Source organism: Talpa europaea (assembly GCF_964194135.1).
Source record: "Talpa europaea genome assembly, chromosome: 14".
Classification (NCBI taxonomy): Eukaryota; Metazoa; Chordata; class Mammalia; order Eulipotyphla; family Talpidae; genus Talpa; species Talpa europaea.
The window spans coordinates 14,326,536-14,345,825 of record NC_140082.1 but is presented as its reverse complement, the minus strand read 5'-3'; the positions used below and the strand labels follow the sequence as shown (position 1 = coordinate 14,345,825).

The 19,290-nt window shown below is 55.8% G+C and overlaps 1 protein-coding gene across 4 annotated transcripts; it reads right to left on the bottom strand.

Moving 5' to 3' along the window:
* Positions 1 to 201: 201 nt before the first annotated feature.
* PATZ1 (POZ/BTB and AT hook containing zinc finger 1) lies at positions 202 to 17,928 on the bottom strand (the record flags this gene model as incomplete). 4 transcript variants are annotated; one of them, XM_084253386.1, is made up of 5 exons in its annotated part: positions 202 to 620; positions 2,015 to 2,152; positions 9,064 to 9,235; positions 15,218 to 15,281; positions 16,658 to 17,928. In XM_084253386.1, 5 exons carry the CDS (start codon positions 17,926 to 17,928, stop codon positions 202 to 204), a joined length of 2,064 nt encoding a protein of 687 aa, XP_084109512.1. The 4 variants fall into 4 exon arrangements, with proteins under 4 accessions (XP_084109512.1, XP_084109513.1, XP_084109514.1 ...); XM_084253388.1 differs by having other exon boundaries at positions 475 to 620; positions 2,015 to 2,087; XM_084253387.1 differs by lacking the exon at positions 2,015 to 2,152.
* Positions 17,929 to 19,290: the final 1,362 nt, after the last annotated feature.

The window sequence follows — 19,290 nt, the reverse complement described above, 5'->3', positions numbered from 1 at the left end:
ATCTATTTCTAAAGACCACTGGGGGTGGAGGGGTGCAGAATGGGTGGTGGAGAGGGAGTGGGGTGATAACGTTGGGGGGGGGGAGTTAAAAACGAATAAAAATCTCTCAGCTACAGAACCCAAAGACATTACTTCCCTCCGCATTCACAGCATTTCTCAGCAATCCCCGATGGTCGTTTCCGTGGGGACACAGCATTTGCCTCACTTCCCCTCAGGCCCCATGGGCTGCTGGTCAACCTCAGGATCTACTAAAGACGATGCAAACGCCGACTGAACAATCTGAAACCCAAAGGACTCGAGGAGAGACATGTTCTGCTGGGGAGAGAAAGGTGAGCCGAGGGCAGGACCCAGGTCCCCCAGGGGGCCCCCAAGGGCCCGGACATGCACCTTCTGGATGTGTTTGTTCAAGTAGGACTTAGAGCGGAAGAAGCTCCCACATTCAGGGCAGGGGTACTTCTTCTCCCCGTCAGACTCCATTTTGTTTTTGGGGACTGCCATGTCACAGGAGAAGGAGCCATTGGTGCTCTGCTTCTCCGGCGTCTTCAGGTCGCTAGCGTCTGAAAGGTCACCATAGGAGTCGGAGCTCTCAATCGGATCCTGATGTGAGCATTTCTGGCCTTCTAGGAGAAAATAAAACACAGAGGAGGGATGAGGCCAGGCTCTGGAAGATGCCCCTCCTGGAGGGGTGGGGAGGGGCCAGCTCACAGGCCAGTGGAGGGCAGCTGATGGCCGCCACTGCCCACGGAGATTCAGCTGGTCAGTCTGGGAGCCTGGAGTGCCTATGGGGGTGAGACAGCAGGGCCCTGGGACTGCCGGCCTACCTCGCCACGGCGCTTCATGCAGGTGCACGTGTTTTGCTCACCACCATCTCAGCCTGCATCAAGGAGAGGGAAACTCCACTGCTTCTGCCCAGAACAACTCAGACTCCCAACTCCTTGGCTCTCTTGGCTGCCCGTGGGGGTAAAATGGCCATTCTGATGACACCAAGCAGGTATGTCACCCCTGCACCGACTAGCTGCACCCTAGCAAGGCAGAACCGTAGCCCTGACGTCTTCACCTTGGGCACACCCCATCCATGGCTGAGACACAGAAGCCAATCCTTTTCCTGACACTACAAACCTTACCACCTTCTCTCTGCCAAAACTTTTCCAGGGCCGAGCAGCCAAAGCACAGAGATTAAAGCAACTCTGAAGAACTCAGTCAGCTGGCTGTCCCTGCAGGGCCCAGGGCAAGCTGGGCCTCAGGACAACCCCACCACTCTACCTTGCCTGGTCCACACTGGAGTCCTCCACCAGAGAGGCAGCTTCCTGCCCAGGTTCAGAGAGCCATGCCGGGAAAGGGAGATCTGTGATGGGAGCGTGGAGCATGCCATCTCTGCCATCTGCCAAGCCCCTGGAGCCGTCCCCAAGACAACAACAACTTGAAATACCACAGAACAACCTGAATCAACAAGTGAAGTGGGACCTAGGGAGCGCTGTGCAAACCAACTCCAATCAGAGGCAGTCAGCTAGCTCACTGATCACCATGCACCTCACAGATGCAGCCAGAGGCTCACAGCAACCAATCACCCCTATGGAGGGGAAGCCAGCCCTTGGCTCCCCCGCCCTCAAGGTCACAGTGGGAGAAAGCATTCAGCTGCAGCTCCACACCATCTTTAGATGGCGACAGGCAAAGGACAGGCCCCGAGTGACTCATCATGCAGGGCTCCTCTTCCTGCTGTGGGCCCCGGACACCCCTGCAGGACTCCAGACTGTGGGGGCTGGCCAGGAGCAAGGGAGGAGGGCTGGGAGAGGAGGCGGGGCTGGATCTCGGCAGTGCCCTAAAGCCTCACTCACTACCCTAGAGTGAGATACCCACTGTGACATTTGTCCTGGAGGCCACTGCCACTCAGATCTCCTCGCCTCCTCAAGGCGGCCAGCAAGCCGGCAGCCTTCTTGCCTCCCCACGCCCGGCCTAGCGCCCCCACAACACAGTCTGCGCAGAGAAGCAAAGTGCAGAGCAAGGGGTCGCTTGCCTTTGTTGCCATAGGTCCTGGCGCAGTGGAACGCTGCTCCCCCATTCGGGATGGGCTCCTGGTGCCTGGAGACCTGGGGAAGGGGAACACCGTGGTGGGTTTTAACATGGACCTTTAAGTAGGAGGCAGAGGAGAAACCTAAACAAGACAAAAGGAGATGAGATCCCGCAGCCAGCAAAGACACTCTCTGCTTCCCCCACACCTCACTTCTGGCCGCTCTGGCTAGCATTCCCAGATCAGCTGCACCTAGAAGGGGCCCCCTCCTTGGCTGAAAAAGGACTGCAATCACAGGAGCCCCCTGGCTCAGGCCGGAGGGCGGCACTGTCTTTGGCTTCTCCACAGAGCCCTCTCGGCAGGGCTGTGGTGCCTGCAGGGGTGGTCTAAGATCCTGCTCCTGCCCGTGCCAGAGGCCAAATGCCAACTTGCTCGCTTGGCACGTTAGCAACAGTATTTGAGTCATGTCTCACAGTCCTGGGTCAGGGGCCAGGACCATAGCTAGAAAGATAGTCAGAAAGTGTGTGGGACTCCAGGGCAGCCACAGGACTCCAGCCAGCACAGTGCCTGCTTACCACCTGTGAAAGGTAAACTAGACAACATACCAGAAGGCAGCAAGATGAAATCCCAAGGGAATGCCTTCAGGAACCCCCTTCCTCTATCTATCAGGACACATTGTATTTTCCTAACATGCTCACCTTCAAAATAACTGAATCTAGTAACTATTTAGGCCTTTTGAAGAACAACAAAAACAGGAAGTTAGGTTAAAGGAACACAGGATCTCTGATTCCTGGTGATGTTTTTGGAGTATCCATTAGGTTCACTTAAAGAAGAAACAGGGATACTCTTTCTTTGTTTTCATTTGAGGGGAGGGGCAATCCAGCCATCTTGGCTCAGGCCACTTTAAGCCACGAGATATCACGGGCTAAGAAGAGCTGATCTTAGACCAGCTTCCACACCAGCCATTAAGTCTGAGGAACCAGGTGGGCCAGGCTAAGGATTCTGACTTGGGTTTCACAGGAAGAAGCTGTACCATTGAAGCCCACTTGGTCAAAATTCCAAAAGTGCCTTCAGTAGGAAGCAAAATTTTTTAGTGTAAGGCCCACTTGGGGTGCCAGGACCTTGATGGTTTCTTTTTAATCCACTCTAGATCTGGTTGACACATTCTCAGGTATTCTCCTGGGATTCACTACTAGCAGGTCAGAGGCTGGAAAGTACTATGTAATGTCTGCAAAAGACTCATTTAGAAGTCTGAGTCAGCATGGCCTTTCGAATTGCTGCTGAAACCATATCAAGTGATAATGCTGTGCCAGGGTTCAATGCATTCCATGCATTTTTCTGTATAATTTCCCCAACCATCCTAGGGCTGGGAACAGCTATTACACCCATGTTACAGAGGAAGAACAGAGGCTTGGTGTGGCTGAGTAACTTAGAGTCGCACGCAGCTACTGAATGGCAGAGCCTGAACTCCACCGCGGCGCCAGATGCCACCAGAACTTGATCCTTCACTATTGGTCCTGTGGCTTGGCCCTGGCCCTAGAAAGCTCCCTCAGTCTTTTGGAGTTGGTTCCACTGTCACCACTTAACTCGTGCCTCTCTCTGCCATGCTAGCGAGTCTGACTGGAAGCCACTGGTGGATGGGGGCTGATCTGTGTGTCTGGAAGGGAAATGTGGGTCTGGATTAAATATTCCTTCCATTCCTAACACAGCTACTCCACAGACCTACCCAGACCAAATAATGACGTCTCGCCCGCTGGCTACAGCAAGTTGTCCCGACTATAACTGAGTCATCTGCCTGATCACTGGGCATCAGACTGGCTTTAGAGGGTCCCCTATGAACATTCCTAAGAGGGAGGATGTAGTCAAGAATAAAGAGATGAGCCAATGGAAAGGAGGATCCCAGCCCTGCCTCTTGGATTGGCACGTGGCCCCTGGCAACCAGCTGAAGGTATCAGGACTCTCTGACAATATGAAGCTACTTTATTTTTTTTTAAAGATTTATTTATGCATATAAGAACTGGGGTACAGGCCAGAGGTGTGGGGGTGAGAGGACTCACCAGAGACAGAGTGGGGAGCAGAACAGGCAGACTGACTGAAACACACTGCTGAGGGGAGCAGCGGGCGAGACAGGAGAGGTCTGCTGCGCCATGTGGGTAGCTCCCTGGCTGGCCGGGGATCGAACTCGTGCTTCAGTGGCTGCAGACAGCTTCATAGGTTGCTGCGTCTTTACCCCCTGGGCCACCAGGGAGGCCCGATATGAAGCTACTTTAGAAGGGAATTTTCCCTCTTTGTTTTGTAATCCCTGTGGGGCTGGTAATGAAACTCTCTCCATGGCATACCAGAGCCGGGTATGATGTAAGAGGAGGGAAGGAAGACATAATTTTTTTTTAAAAAAATATTTATTTTTTTTAATTTTCTAGAGGTATGTCTTATTTATTTATTTGTTTTTTTGGTTTTTTTTTGGTTTATACATGCGCTGGGTACAGTCAGAAGCACGGGAGGGTGAGAGAATTCACCAGAGCCAGAGCGGGGAGCAGAGCAGGTAGAAGGACCGAAGTACACTGCTGAGGGGAGCAGCGGGCGGCAGGAAAGGTCTGCGCGCCATGTGGGACCCTCCGCCGGTGGCTGGGGAGCAGCCGGGAATTGAACCGGCGCCGCAGAGGTCGCGGGCAGCTTCGCAACCCAGCGCTCAACCGCTGCGCCACTGGGGAGGCCCTAAAGATTTTTTATTTATACAATAGCTGGGGTACAGGCCAGAGGCACGGGAGGGTGAGAGGATTCACCAGAGACAGAGTGGGAAGCAGAACAGGCAGACTGACTGAAAGAACTGCTGAGGGGAGCAGTGGGCGAGGCAGGAGAGGTCTGCCGTGCCATGTGGGAATCTCCCTGGCCGGCCGGTAATCGAACCCGCGCTGCAGAGGCTGCAGACAGCCTCAGCACTGTGCTCAACCTGCTATGCCACCAGGGAGGCCCGGAATTTTTTTTTTTTTTTAAGATTTATTTATGCATACAAGAGCCTGGGTGTAAGCACAGAGGTATAGGAGTAAGAGGATTCACCAGAGACAAAGTGGGGAGCAGAACAGGCAGATCTACTGAAAAACACTGCTAAGGGGAGCAGTGGGCAAGATGGCAGGCCACGTGGGTCAGCTCACAGGCCAGGGATCGAACTCATGTTGCAGTGGCTGGTGATGGCTTGATAACACTGTCTTTAACCCCTGCGCTACCAGGGAGGCCCAGAAGACAGAATTGTTATGTTTACTCCTGGCGGGAAGAGCTATACCAGGGGAATACAGCAGATGCTCACTGATAACTTACTGCGTTTTCCTGAAAAATCTAAGAAACACATGGCTGGGTCCTCTCGACTTCCCCCAGCTGCAGACTGTACTATCTATAGCGAAACCACATGGTGTGTGGTAGGAGTGGATCCACAGCTGCCACTTGAAGCCCAGAATTTAAACACAGAGCCACTCGGCAGCCAAGTGTTGGGATAAAGCAGAAGCTGAGTTTCTAAGAACGTATCTTTAAAGCCAGGCATATTTAGCTGGAATTCTAAACTCATCTGCCTGTTCGCCACTGGTTAACCAAGAATGAAAGTGGCAGCTTGATCCAGGTGTGATGGAGACACTGAGCATGCATGTGATTCCACTACAACTACAAACCATCCTCTCTCGCACTCCAGAGACAATGAATTTATTACCAAAATTGACATTTTCTTGCCTGGCATGCTGCAGTTATACCGCAGAAGAAGAACCCTTTTTTCATAGGTTCCACATCTGCAAGAATTGGGGACTGCTTTCTCCCCATCCAGACCTTGGTGGAAACATGCCCAACTGAATTGTGTTGAAGGGGGGCACTAAGCAGGTTGGTGTCAGCTCAATCCAGGGGAGCGGCAGGCAGACTGTCTGTGACCATGCTTGGCCTCGATGATGTGCACTTACATCTGACTGGAGAGAAGCCTTCCTCTGCCTTTTCAGCAGTGACGTTGGAGTCCAAATATGGACTCTGTCAAAGGCAGATTCCCAGGCAGATTCCCTCTTCCTTGTATCAGTAAGTTCGTGCATATAAGCAAAGGCCCTGCTACAGAAATTTAAAAAGAAAGGAAGGTGGGCCTCCCCTGGTGGCGCAGGCGGTTGAGTGCAGCGCTATGAAGCTATCCGCAGCCTCTGCAACAAGAGTTCAGTCCTGGTCGGCCGGCGAGATTCCCACATGGCGCGGCAGACCTCTCCTGTCTCACCCGCTGCTCCCCTCAGCATTGTGTTTCAGTCAGTCTGCCTGTTCTGTTCCCCGCTTTGTCTCTGGTGAATCCTCTCACCCTCCCGCACATCTAGCTTGTACCCCAGTTCTTGCATAGAAATAAATGTTTAAAAAAAAAACTTCTCTCCTGTTCACTGTTCAATTCAATGGATTTCCTCAGCTTGAGGAAAAAAGGACATGCTTTGCCAGCCATGATACATCTTTGCTGAGAAGTGTTTTCCTCTAGAGATGGTATGACCCACATCCTGATATGTCACTAAGATGAAAACTAGGCGATCTGTCTCATAAACTTGCATTTGAGTCAAGTGTGGGGCTAGGGCAGCCAGGCTGTCTCCCCTCTTTTCATTCTTCACAGCCAGCAGTCATTGTAGGTAATTAGGTTGATTACTTAAGAACTGTTCAGATTGAAGGATCTTAGAGGCTTGGATGTTGACCTGATCCAACCTCAGCTGTTGCGGCTGATACGTCACCTTTGCTTAAACCTTTGCTTGAATCCTTGTAGAGGTTCACAGCCTTGGTGGCAGGCAGGGCAAAAGATGACACCAAGGTCTCTGCATTTTAATTCCAATGTCTCAAGTGTCTCTGGTGTCCTTATCCTCTTCCTGGAAAAACCGCCTTCCTCTTTTTGCTGGGTAGGAGCATGGGGAATCTCTCCCTATTTCTGCTCAAGAAGTGGGTCCAGGCGTAGAATCCTGCTCCTTCTCTTCTGATAAAGACTGTAATTGTTTTCTCTCCTTCTGAGTACCCAGGGTGGGTTAGACCCAGAGTTCGCGTCTTCCTGGAGGAACGAGACTTCCACTCTGACTCTGGTCCCCAAAGTAGTTTATTCAGCCTTGATCCAGACCTGGTCTTGGTTTTTCTGAGAAAGGTTGGCCCTGGTTTGCCCTCTGGCTCCCGACCCCAGTCATGTAACCCTGCAGTCACACCCAAGTCCTCTCTACCAGCCCAGGAAAACAAATCCTCATGTGCAGTAGTTGTTGGCTTCGACACATCAGCTGGCTTCTAACTGGGTCAACGTTCCTGCGGTTTCTTGCTGCTCCCAGCTCTTCTTTCTTCCTGAGCTGGGCCCCCAGCCCTGCATCTCGTCCACTGTCCAGTTCTTGTCTCACTGTAATCTGGGCTAGGCTGAGTCTCATCGTCAGGATTCTTCTCCATGCTCGTATGCTTGTTGTCTTCCTGCCTCTGGGCTCTGACCCCAGTTCTCAGGCTGAGAAATTCAACTTTGAAAACTTGACAAAACACATGTTGCAGCAGGATCAGAGTTACTTGGGGATACTGTCAGGAAGCCAGGTCAGGATGAAACAAGACAGGAAACCATCTTTTCCGAGAGCCAGGACAGCCACAGTCAAGGTGGTCAGCCATGGTCTGACAGCCTCCTGCATGCTCAGCCCAAGTGCTCGCTACCCAGGGACGCTCCTGCCAGAAATGGACTCTTCTGACACGCTGGAAATCAGGACAGACAGCTGAAGCGGCTGTTACTAGCACCTCCCATTTTCACAGCAGGTTTCCTGATGGTACCCATATCGACCGGCAGTGGCCTTCACGGCAAACCCCAGGTATGCAGTCCCAGGAAGGGCCCAGTTCCAGCGCACCAAGAACACTCAAATTCTCAGCAGTCTCTTTCCACCAGGGACCTCAAGAACAGGGAGACAGCACGGGCACCCAAAGATTCCAGCCAAGCACTGCAGGGAAGTTGTGCCTGGTCCAGACCAGAGCCTCGGCGATCCGCGTCTTTCCTGATACTATTGGAAAGTGTTGGGGCTTCCTCCTTGTGGGGCAGTTCCTTGTGGGGTTCAGAGGACTTTCACCCACCTTGTTTCCCACAATCCTCACAACAACCCTGTGAGGTGGGCAAGGGAGTGGTCTTAACCCCATTTAAGAGATAAAGAAACTGTGGCAGAGAGAGGGGAAGGGAGCTCTCAAGGTCACATAGTATGAAGTAGGAGGGGCTGTGACTAAACCCTAGGTGCCCTGACTTCTGGTTCAGTACTTACTCCACTGAGTCACAATAAAATTTCCAGAAGCATTGGGACCAGGAGATAGGACTCCCCAGTCACGGCCCCACCTAGCCAAAGCAAGCGCACTGTGCAGAAGCACCCTCACACCCACCAGACAGCTGCCAGACCTCCTCCAGCACATACACGGCACAAGCCTCCTCCACTGACACTGTGCTTGCAAAACACAAACCTCCAGTCCTTCCAACGCCAACAAGCCCTGGCAGAAGCCCAGGGACAAGCTGCCTTCATCCAACACAACACCGGGACCACAGAGCCAGACGCCACCCGAGCTGACCCAGGCCGTCCGCACACTGCCCTGCTCAGCAACTTCCACTTTCCTCTGTCATCAAGGCCACAACTGACCCAGGCTTGGGATCTTTTCTGACCATTTGTGCTAAAAAGTTTCCACCCCTTGTTGATATCCAGATGCCAGGGAATCAGCCAGCAAAAACTCTCCAACAAGGACCCCTTCTGATCCCATTTCCTGGGGCCTAATGACTCCCTCACCAACCTCAATAGTGCCATGATGTCTACAAAATCCGTGAGCAGCAGCTGTATGTGTTACAGGCCCAAGCATGGGAGCAACATCTGGAAACTTCCATTCCAAGGACTTCTATTCCCAAGAAACTCAGATAGGAAGGGGTAGCAAACAGCTAGCTAGGCAATGAAGGTGTTTACTGTTCAGTGGGAAGGAAGGGCCAGCCGTGTGAATAGTGGCATCTGAGGTGGTTGGCCAGGCATCCCCAGGCCTCCCACAAAGCTCAGGCCCATCCTCTGGAAGTGAGGAAACAGCAGGGAGATTACCTCGGTTACAGATACTGCAGAAGTTGCTCGGCCCCTCGCTGTGCTTCTTCAGATGGTCTGCCATGTACGCTGCCCGCAAGTACTTCCCACACACCTGGCAGGGCACCTTGTCTTCATGACAGGCCAGGTGGGAGCGCAGGCGGTCTCGGGTGGCAAAAGAAGCATTGCAGGTCTGAGGGCAGAAAGGAAAATGGGATGGGATGAGGTAGAAACTGGTATTCCACACCCGATTCCCCACCAAACACATGGTGAAGCAAAAACCATTTATGGCGAACACATGGACTCCTGTGCTGACTTTTCCTTGAGAGCTTTATAATTTGGCCCCTGTTTTTCCTCAGAATGCCAAGTAGCTGCTCTCAGTTCCTAGGATGCCTCCTCATGGGGCACCTGAGTTGCAATCATTGGTTACAAGTGATCAGCATGACACACCCCAAACCTGTTCTAACTCAATTCTAACTCCTCTATAAAATAATCATCCTTCAACATTAAGAATTGAGTTTAGGGAGTTTAAGTTTAGTTGCACTGACTATTAGTGAATTTACAGGTGAGTTCCTGGCATATATACGTATCACTCTTCATGTTCTCCATCCTGGGTTTCCCCTCTACAAAGAATTCAATTTATATAGTGGCGTTAGGCTTAGCCACAGGAAAATGGAAAGGCAGGACAAAGCACAAAAATTCTTCTTCATAATATTCTCACAATTTGTACTGAAAATGCAGCCTGCAAAATGATAGTGTCAATTCTGCTACTGAGAATTACCAGAGAGAAAACAGGTCGGAGGCTTCAGCAACATTTGTGAAAGGTTAAGTTGGGGAAGTGCTGGCAATAACAAGGATAACGGCACTACCCTGCATTGATTGAGCACTCGTTCTGTCAAACAGGCACCACGTTTAGCTTTTCAGAAGCACTGACCTCAAGTTATCCATCTTTACAGCCTGAGACAGGCTGTGATATCACCCTCCAAGAACGCAGTCATAGAAAGCAGTGGTGTGAGCACCAGCTCACAGCCAGGCCCAGGGCCAGATGACTCAGGAGCGGAAGGCAGCCCCAGGTCCCTGGGTGTCTCCTGTTCCTGAGGCTCCACTCGGTCTTGGTCACTGCTCTCCCCACACGCTTCCTCAGCCTGAGCTTAGATAGGCAGCCCAGCCTTGGAGGTCATAGAAGAGCACTCAGGAGAGTTGAATCTGGTGATTTTTAAGTCATTTTGGCCCCATGGGGGTGTTTCAGGGATGCTTACTTTTGTTCTCTGTGTGTTTGTGTTTGCTGTTCTAGAACTGCACAGAGAAAGCAACATACATCTTTAAATATGTTCCATATTGGGTGTCAGCCCACTGAACGCGCACTGCCCCATTGCCTTGCTAGAGCAGCGCTACTCCAGCTACCTCTGCCTAACAGAAGCACAGCCTGAGATCTCCAGGTAAGACCACGGTGAAAATTCACCTCCTGACTTTGTGGTCAACGGGAAAAGCAAATGCATGGAGTGCTGAGGAAGAACCACTGTTGCTATCCGTTCCCAAATGTCTGTGTGCATCAAGGCAGGCCTTGGGGTCCTCAGTCACTTTTAAGTAAATATTACTAATTTGAATAGAGCACTTTATATTAATGAAATACGGCCTTTATCATGTGACGTAGTATATTCATTTGACAGATGAAGTTAAGTTTAGAAAGTGATTTTTTCCAAAACAACTAAGCAGATGGAGGCCTAAAGAGAATACAGGGCGGCTGGAATATGAAACCGTCCCTGAGCCTATGTTCTTACCACCTCCAGGCTCAGTAGAGGTAGCTTCTGGTGAGTAAAAGGTGCCGATATTTTTAACACCATGTACTTGGTAGCCAGTACTCCTAATAGGGAGAGGTGACAGGGTTTGTGCAGGGAAACTCAAGCACTTGGGTGATGAGAAGGCATCACTGGCACTCAGTTCCATGACTATAGGTGGGGTCTACTTCGGGCAGGAACCTCATGACCCTATCACAGGCCCCCACAGGGGGCCATGAGACACTTCCCCCTAGACCACCAGCCTGTAAGCCAGAGCAAGGGCTGCTGTCCACACCCTTGGGAGTCAACACCTGTCGACTTATGCAGGGATAAGAGCCAGATTTGCCAGCCAGCAATCTGAGGACCACACCTCCGTCCATGAAGGCAGTGTGGTCCATGCCTCAGAATTCAGAGGAACCAAACATGGGCCAGGTGTAGGAAAAGGGGGCTGAAAGCACGCATTCAGGATTCGTCTTCCGCTTTCCCTGAGTGAAGGCGCCACTAGAGGGCTATGAAAGAGATGCCTTGTTTCTCTTGCCAACCTTCTTTTGGGACCTGCCCTTTAAAGTATTGCCTGTCATACTTTGCTACCTAAAGATAACAGACAGCCAAACCTCAGTTATCGACAAGTGGATTATCCATTTGGGGGATTAGCTGATCAAATTTAAAATTCCAGGCCAGGCTGACTCCCCCACACCGTCCTCCACTGATTATCTCTTAAGGAGTGAGAGCTAACTTTAGTCTGAACAAACATAATTAGGAATGTAAATCTGTTGCTGGGGGAAAAAACACAAACACAACAAAAGCTTTCCCACTGAAGTGATGGTTGGCTTCTCTGTGCCAGAGTTGATCCTCGGTGGCGGGAGTCCCCAAGATTTTCTGGGGGAATTGTGAAAGTGTACAAGTGCCAGAAGTTCAGACATCATGGACCATAATGAGCCAGGAGAGAAGGGACAGAGAAGAGTGGCTGAGGGAGACAGATCTCAAAGAAGGGACACCTAGAAGCGATGCCGAGGCTCTTAGGAGAAAGGCGTTTCCTGTTCTGGAGACGGAGAAGACAGAGGGGCCCTGAGACAGGTAGAGCGGGCCAGCGGCAGAGAAGCCTGATTGATCACTGGTGCTTGGGTCTGCTGCTCTGCCCACAGCCCTTTGGGTGAGGACGCCTGCCTGTCCCGGCCACCCCAGCTCGGCTGGCCCTGCGCTTGGCCACCTCTGGTCATCGCACTCACCCCTGCCCCAGTCATGCTTCCTTCCCTCCCCTTCCAGTCTCTCCCCATCCCACTTCCTGAAGCTTTTCTTCCCAAGGGTTGAGCTGCTCAGGAATGAGACCCAGATGGTACCAAGGACACAAGTGTACTCCCCACCCTCGGTGGCCTTTGAAACCTGGCAGCCTCAAGGGGTGTCTTTTCCACAGTCCTGGAAAAGTCAGGACACGCAGAGGCCCAGTGGCATGGGCCTGTTGCCTTCTCGTTTCTCCGGGGTATCAGCTCCCTTATTCCCACCTCCATTCATTTGAGCTATCACTCCAGCCCACACCATCCCAACTAGGCCCTGGGAAGTGGGGCCACTGGGAGCAATGGGAGAGGCCTGAGCTGCTGTAGATTCTCAGCTTCAGGCTGAACTCAACATGGTAGAAATGTCCTGGCCCACCAAACGCATATCCCCAGTGTCGGGGGCATCTGGGCCGGGTAAGGAAACTTAATTCGGTGCCACTGCTAAGCCTCAGGCTCCATGCCTCCCTGCTTTGAATGGCCTTTTCACTCAAGCTATGGCACCAGTCTCTAAGTGACTGGTGACCCCTTTTTTCCTCTGCTCATCAGGAGGGGCTGAGAGGTAAGGCCTATGCCCAGCTCTGCCAGGGGCCCAAGGAACTAACTCCCAGAGAGCCGTCCCTTCCCCTCTGCTTTCAGAATACACACCGTGCATAGGAGAGGCCCTTGCTGCTTAACCAAGCCCAGGCTTACTTGAAAGTAAGGCACACCCGGCTGGCCAGCCCAAAGCATGAAAGCCAGAATGTCTTCACCTGCTGGATCATCACTGGGGCGTTCTGGCTATGGGGCTGGTGGTGGGGCCAGCAGGTCTGTGAGAATGTGTGTTGGAGGGCGGGGCAGGAGTGGGTTCATACACCATGGGACAATGTTGTCAGTGTTATGACACAGACCAAAGACAAAACACACAAAGCCTCAAGTGTTAGAATGAAAACTTTTATCATCACTCCTATTACCCCCGCGGAGCCTGCAGGGGCTAACAGGGTGCACCACTGGGATCTGAGGGGGTCTATACCTGCTTATTAGCCCCCAAAGCCATAGACTGGGGTGACCCGATATAAAGCTACTGGTTAGTCTAGTTCCTGAGCAGACCTGCTAATAAACCTCAAAAAACACAAAAGTCTAATTCATTAGCCAGAAATGAAAGCAGAACCTGTCTGAGTGGGAAGGGAAGAGGGCAGCATGGGTTGACCCAGTTGGAGATGTACCAGAGTCTCCTCTGAAGGAGGAGTCACTTCTAGAGTGGGGGGAGGGGTGGCCAAGCCCCATTTGGAACTCCATGCCTTAGGGGAGGTGATGCCAGGGAGGGGAAGCATGAAAGCCAGAGGCTTAGTTCCCAGGAAAGCACCAACCTCCAAAATCACACAGGCGAGGACAGACACACAGAGGTGCCACCTATTAAAGGGGGACAAAAAAGACAAGAGCCCAGAAAGATCCTGGAGGCTGTGGGGAGACTCCTGTGGGGCTCCCTTGCTACCCCCATCAGGGGTCTCTGAGCTGGGAAAGCCTCCCAGTTAGTCACTCCAGGAGGAGCTGGGCATACTGGGCAGGAACCATTCTACGGGCACCTCTCCAAAGCAGGGGTCTCAGACCCACTGCCACTCCTGCTCCCCTCCACAAAAAAACCCTCTCCAAGGAGGCCAGGCTAACCTACAGGCCACTGGGTAAAGGCCCGGCTACCCTCTGGGGCAGTCCAGCCCTGCCTCAGATATCCTGGTGGGGCTGGGCAGAAGAGAGCGTTGCTGGAGTGTGCTGGGCCCAGGTTTTCAAGGGCTGGGAATGACTTTTTTAGAGAAAGGGAAAAGGCGGTGTCAGGAACCGAATGGGACGACCTCCACAAAGCAGGCTGGGCAAAGTCCCATGATGGCAGTTCGCTAGGAAGAGATTCCAGGGGCGGCAGGCCGCTGCTGCTCCCAACCCACACCTGGAAAAAGGGCAGAGAGTGCAGGTTACCCCCCCAGGCCACCGGGCACATCCCCACTGCCCTCTGGGCTCCTCCTACTCTGCCCTGGGTGCTCAGCACACTACCTGGGAGAGTCAGAATGTGCTCTGTGATGAGAGAATCAGAGAACCAGAGAGAGAGAGAGAGAGAGAGAGAGAGAGAGGAAGAGAGGAAGCAATGAGGCAAAGACAGATCCCAGCAGGCCCACCCGGAGTCATTCTCCTCGGGAGGCCGCCTAGCCTGGCATCTGTGAACAGTGTCCGCACCAGGACCCTGGCTCTTTGCCCTACCTACAGCACATCCGTCCCTCTCTACAGGAACCCTCCCTCCTTGCCACCAACAGGAAAAGAGAAGCAGGTTATCCCACCAGAGGTTGTAGTAAGCATCCCACAACTCTGTCTCTCCCTCACGGGGGGGACTTGGCACAGGAGAGGACATAACCAAGGAGAAGTCAGGTGTGTTTTCCGTCCACACAGGAATACACAGTGGTCAGGAAAGGAGACTCAAATTTTTCTGGGCACCACAGGACCCCCACATGTTGTTCCAGAAACAAACCAAGGGTGAGAATCGTGCCCAGACTTCCCTACACTGCTAGCTACACAAAGCGTTCACAAGGAAGAGACCACCTTGCTTTCCAGTCCTCGGAAACCCTGACTGTTGGTACACTTGGCTCAGGATGGGGATAAACAGGTGCCAGTGCTAGGAGGTGAGGCCACCCACCCCTCCTGTCTGAGGGGACCCGGAAGGAGCGCCCCCTCAGGGCAGGCTGTCTGGCCACAGGGGAAGAGACAAGACCACCAGGAGCCCTTCACCGACCTTTCCCTCCCCACGGGGGCCCTTGCACGCTGCTGGGAACCAGAAGCCAGGCCCAATGGGGAGCCCCAGGACACTTACACAACGTGCCCCGCCATCCAAGGAGCCGACACACGCCGGGAGAGGAAAGCCAAGCAACAGAGCAAAGACGAGACAGGGTGGGAACCAGGACCCAGCAACCAGGAAGGAGGGGACATCAGCAGTGGGGGGGATGGGGCTGGGGGGAAGAACAAAGGAGAGCAGACGGAGGGTGGAGGGACAGAGGGGGAGGTGTGCAAAGCGGTGGTCAGCCAGCCAGCCCAGCACACATCATGGCCGAGACTGTGAGAACAGCAGCATTTTCCTGCCCATCTCTGCCCTGGCCCGGTCCCTACCTGACACTTGTGAGGCCGTTCTGAAGTGTGAACCTGCTTGATATGTCCATTCAAGTGATCAGGCCTGGAAGAGAGAGAACCAAGAGACTTTAAAACAAGATGTCGAAATACGGGGGCTACAAACTTGGCCTGGCCTCCCTCCCACACTGCGCACACAACACTGCTGGAGAGGACTCCCTCTGCACCACCCCAGCATGACAAAGACAAAGTCACCACCCAGCTCTGACTACACAAGCCCCAGGCCTCTCTGCCCTGGTTTTCTCCAGAGGGGGAAGGGAAGTGAGCACTGACCTTGCCTACCCGCCTCCCCCCACCAGAAACTCAATGATTTCTAGGACCGAGGAGGTGGCTTTCGAATGAGACGGGGCTGCCTCGCTGCAGCCTTTCCGGGAGGGGGTATGTGTGATTCATTGTCCAGACGAAAGCCCCTTAGAAACTCAGCCTTCCCCACCCCCAACCCCTCTCCCGCCACACAGCCAATGAATGCCACCCGGATGGAATTCAGTCCCCAGAGGCCATGGGATGAAGCCTTAAGTCCCAGCTGGGCTGGTAAACCAGATGCCCGTCTGAGCAGGTGGGCAGGGGCTGCCTGACCGGTAAGACTGGTTCCAGCTTGGGGCCCCTCTGAGGGAGTTCTCCATCCCCGGGTCCACACACACAAGGTCCTCAGTATCCAGGCAAGTTAAAACCAGTCTTTTATTCTGAATATTAAGAGGAAAACAAAACAACCTACTGCTCCCGGAGCTGCTTCAGTTCCCTGTCGGGCTCGCTAAAAGTGAATCTAAACAGACATCCTGCCCCCCCCCCTTCCTCTCTGTCCTGAAAACATAAAGGGGATCTGTGGGCTCAGTTTGGCTCTGGGGCAGATCAAAGATTTCCGTGTTAAGAAGGGACTCTGGGTGCCAAACTCGGTGCCCTCTGACTCCAGGGGGCTCTGAGGGGCAAACCAGCCTACCCACCCAGGACCACCAGTGCTGGGCTGAGGGATATGGTGGCAGGGTGGCGTCAGGACTCCCAGATGCACTTGTTTCAGCCCCTCCCTCGGCAGCCATTCAAGCGGGGAAAGTTGCTGGAGGAGCCCAGCCTCTTGCCCCCAGAGGGGGCCCCACGCCTGGTGCCGGAAACACAAAGGGAGCCCAGGGAGAAGAATGGTGAGGCCCTGTGGCTGTGGCCTGAGGAATCCAGCCCCTACCCACAAGGCCCCAAGGAAGAGAGACAGCAGGGCACGCCTCGCATAGGGAACTTCCCTGAGGGAAGAGTAAGCAGCTCTTGGCCACACCATCTCAAAATCAGGGCCACTAAAACTCAGCCCAAACCTGACATGGCCCCGTACGATCAAGTGACCCCCACAAGTCCCACACCCTCAGATCTTGGCAAGGAGCTGTCCCAGGAGCCAGGAATAGGACAGGTCAAGATGGGGGAGAGGGCACCTTTCCTCACCTGGAGAAGCCTTTCCCACAGCTCTGGCAGATGTAGGGCTTGCCCACGGACCCATCGTGGGATCGCACATGGTAGGACATGCGATCTTTTCTCTTGAACCGCAGCCCACACACGGGGCAGGAATAGGGCTTCTCCCCAGAGTGGGAAAGCTTGTGCCGATTGAGATGATACACGTCACGGAAGATCTTGCCGCAGATCTCACATGCCACCTGCTTCCTGGTCCGACTCCTCTTTCGGGGGCCATCGGGGTCCTCAGAGATAGGTAGCCCATTCTCACCCAGCCTTGGAGGAGGAAGGTCGATGTACCCCAGCTGCAGGCTGGTGACACCGTGCTGGGCCTCGTGCTGGCGGAGCCGGTTGGCATCAGTGAACACCTTCCCACACAGGCCGCAGGGAAGGATGCCTGCCTCCCTCAGGCCCCCAGGGGATCCGAACATTGAGTCCAGCAGGTTGGCCTTTCTTGGGCGACCCCGGCCTCTCTTGCCAGTCAGGGGAGGGGCACTGGATGCCACATTTGGGAATGGGGAAGTCAGCAGTTGGGGGGACAGGGGTCCAGCCACCATGGGCAAGCGGTCCACCCCAGGTAACACAGGCAGGGAAGCCTGGCCTGCAATGGTTGCACCAGCCGCCCGGGCTGCCTCCTCCTCGGGCTGCATGCTGCCTGCGATGCCATTGCTGTTGGCAGCCAAGGCCGCCCCGTTGGTCATGTCCAAAGGAAAGCCCAAGTCCGAAGTCCCAGGGGGACGAAAGAGCATGATGTCGGCCCGGGCAGGGGGCACCAGGATCTGCACATTGGACTGTTTGATGACTTCCTGGCAGATCTCAATGACCGACCTCATCAGCAGGAACTTCGCGGCCGTCATGAGCTCCGGGAAGCTCTCCAGGCGAACCACGATGCGGGACGTGTAGGCGAAGTCCAGAATGTCGCCGAACACCTTGGAGCTGATAGTGTGCATCTCCAGCTCCCGGCTGCCCCCGGCCCCGCCGCCCGGGGCCGCCGCGGCGCCCCCCACGTCGGCGGGACCCCCGTCGGCAGCTCCGCCGTCGCCTAACTGGGCGCTGAACACCGACTCAAAGTACTCGCTGCAGGCGGCCAGCACGGCGCGGTGCGCGGGGAAGCTCTCGTCGCCCACCCGCAGGAGCACGTCGCAGAAGCGCCCGCCGTTTTTGCGCTGCTGGTTCAGGTTGTGCAGCATCTCCGTGCTGTGCCTGCTCACCTGGTAGGTGTAGCAGCCCGACGGGCCGCACGAAGCGTCGTTCACCCGCTCCATGGCCGCCGCCCCCTCCCCACAAGCCGGGCCGCGGCACCTGCCCGCCCCCCTCCCTTCTCTCCGGCCACGAGAAGCGGGGCGCAGCGGACGCGCCCACACTCCCCACACGTGCCGGCCCGGGTCGCTACAGTCCCGCAGGTGCGCCGAGCGCACACGCCCCCTGCCCGGATCAGGCCGTCTAGACCACAGAACACAGCACCCCCCGCATCGCCGCCCCCACCCCGGCTAGATCGGACGCGCCTCTCTCCTCCCGGCCCGCCCGCCTCGGCCGCGCGGTCTACCTCGCGGGGGGGGCGCGAGCGCCGAGGTGCGCCCCTCCGGCAGGCGCGCCTGCCACCTCCCCTCCCGCCCGCCAGGCGGCGCCGGCGCGCGGCCGGCAGAGGCGCGCGCGCGCGGGGCGGAGGCGGGGCGGCCGCGCAGGCGCGCGCGCCGCGGCTGTTCCCGGGCCCGCTGGGGGCGCGCGCTGCGTCCCCTGCAAAGCGCGAGCCGGGGCGGGGGCGCCGGCGCGGAGGAAACAAAAGGCGAAGGCGGCGGCGGCCGGGCGCGCGCGGGGGCGGCGGCGCGGGCGGTCCCGGGGCCCGGCGGGCGGCGGCGGCGGCGGCGGCGGCGGCGGGCGCGGGCGGGCGGGCGCGGCGGGCGGCGGCGGCGGCGGGAGCGGCCCTTCCCGGCCGGCGGAGCCTGCGACGACGCGGCGCTGCGGCCCCGGCCTCCGTGTGCGCGGCGCGGAGGAAAGATGGCAGCGGCTGCACTTCCTCTTGCACTTTCACCCCTGGGGGGAGGAGAAGGAGGGGGCGATACCAACAACACCCCCCCTCTCGCTTGCAGGAAAAAAAAAAAAAAAAGCAACGGCCGGCTCGGCGTGGGGGGCCCCCGGCGCCCCCGGCCTCGCACGTGCGCCCCGGAGCCCCGGCCTGCGCCGCCGCGCGCGGCAAACTTTCCACTTTCTTTGTGCCGAGCGCCCCCCCCTCACCCCGCCGAGGATGCACGTCCCCCCGTCCCTATTTATACAGCCCCCCCGGCCGCGCCGCTCCCCCCGCTTCCTGCCCCCCCTCCCCATTCCCCGGCTCCGCCAATGCTCGCGCGGGCTGAGCCCCCGGCCGGCCCCCGCCTCCCCACCCCGCCCGCGGGGCCGGGGGCTGCAGCCTCGGCCCCCCCGGCCGATGCAAACGACGCGCCCGGCCAGCGAACCAGCGCCGCCGCCCCTCCCCGGCCGCCGGGAGCCGCGGGGAGCGGACGGGGCGGGGGGGCGGGGAGCGCGCCGCGGGGGGCTCCTGCGGGCCCCCCGGCCCCGGCCTGCGATGCGCACCCGTGAGCCGAGCGCGCAGCGGGGACCCTGCGGAGCCCCCTTCGGCGCGCGGAATC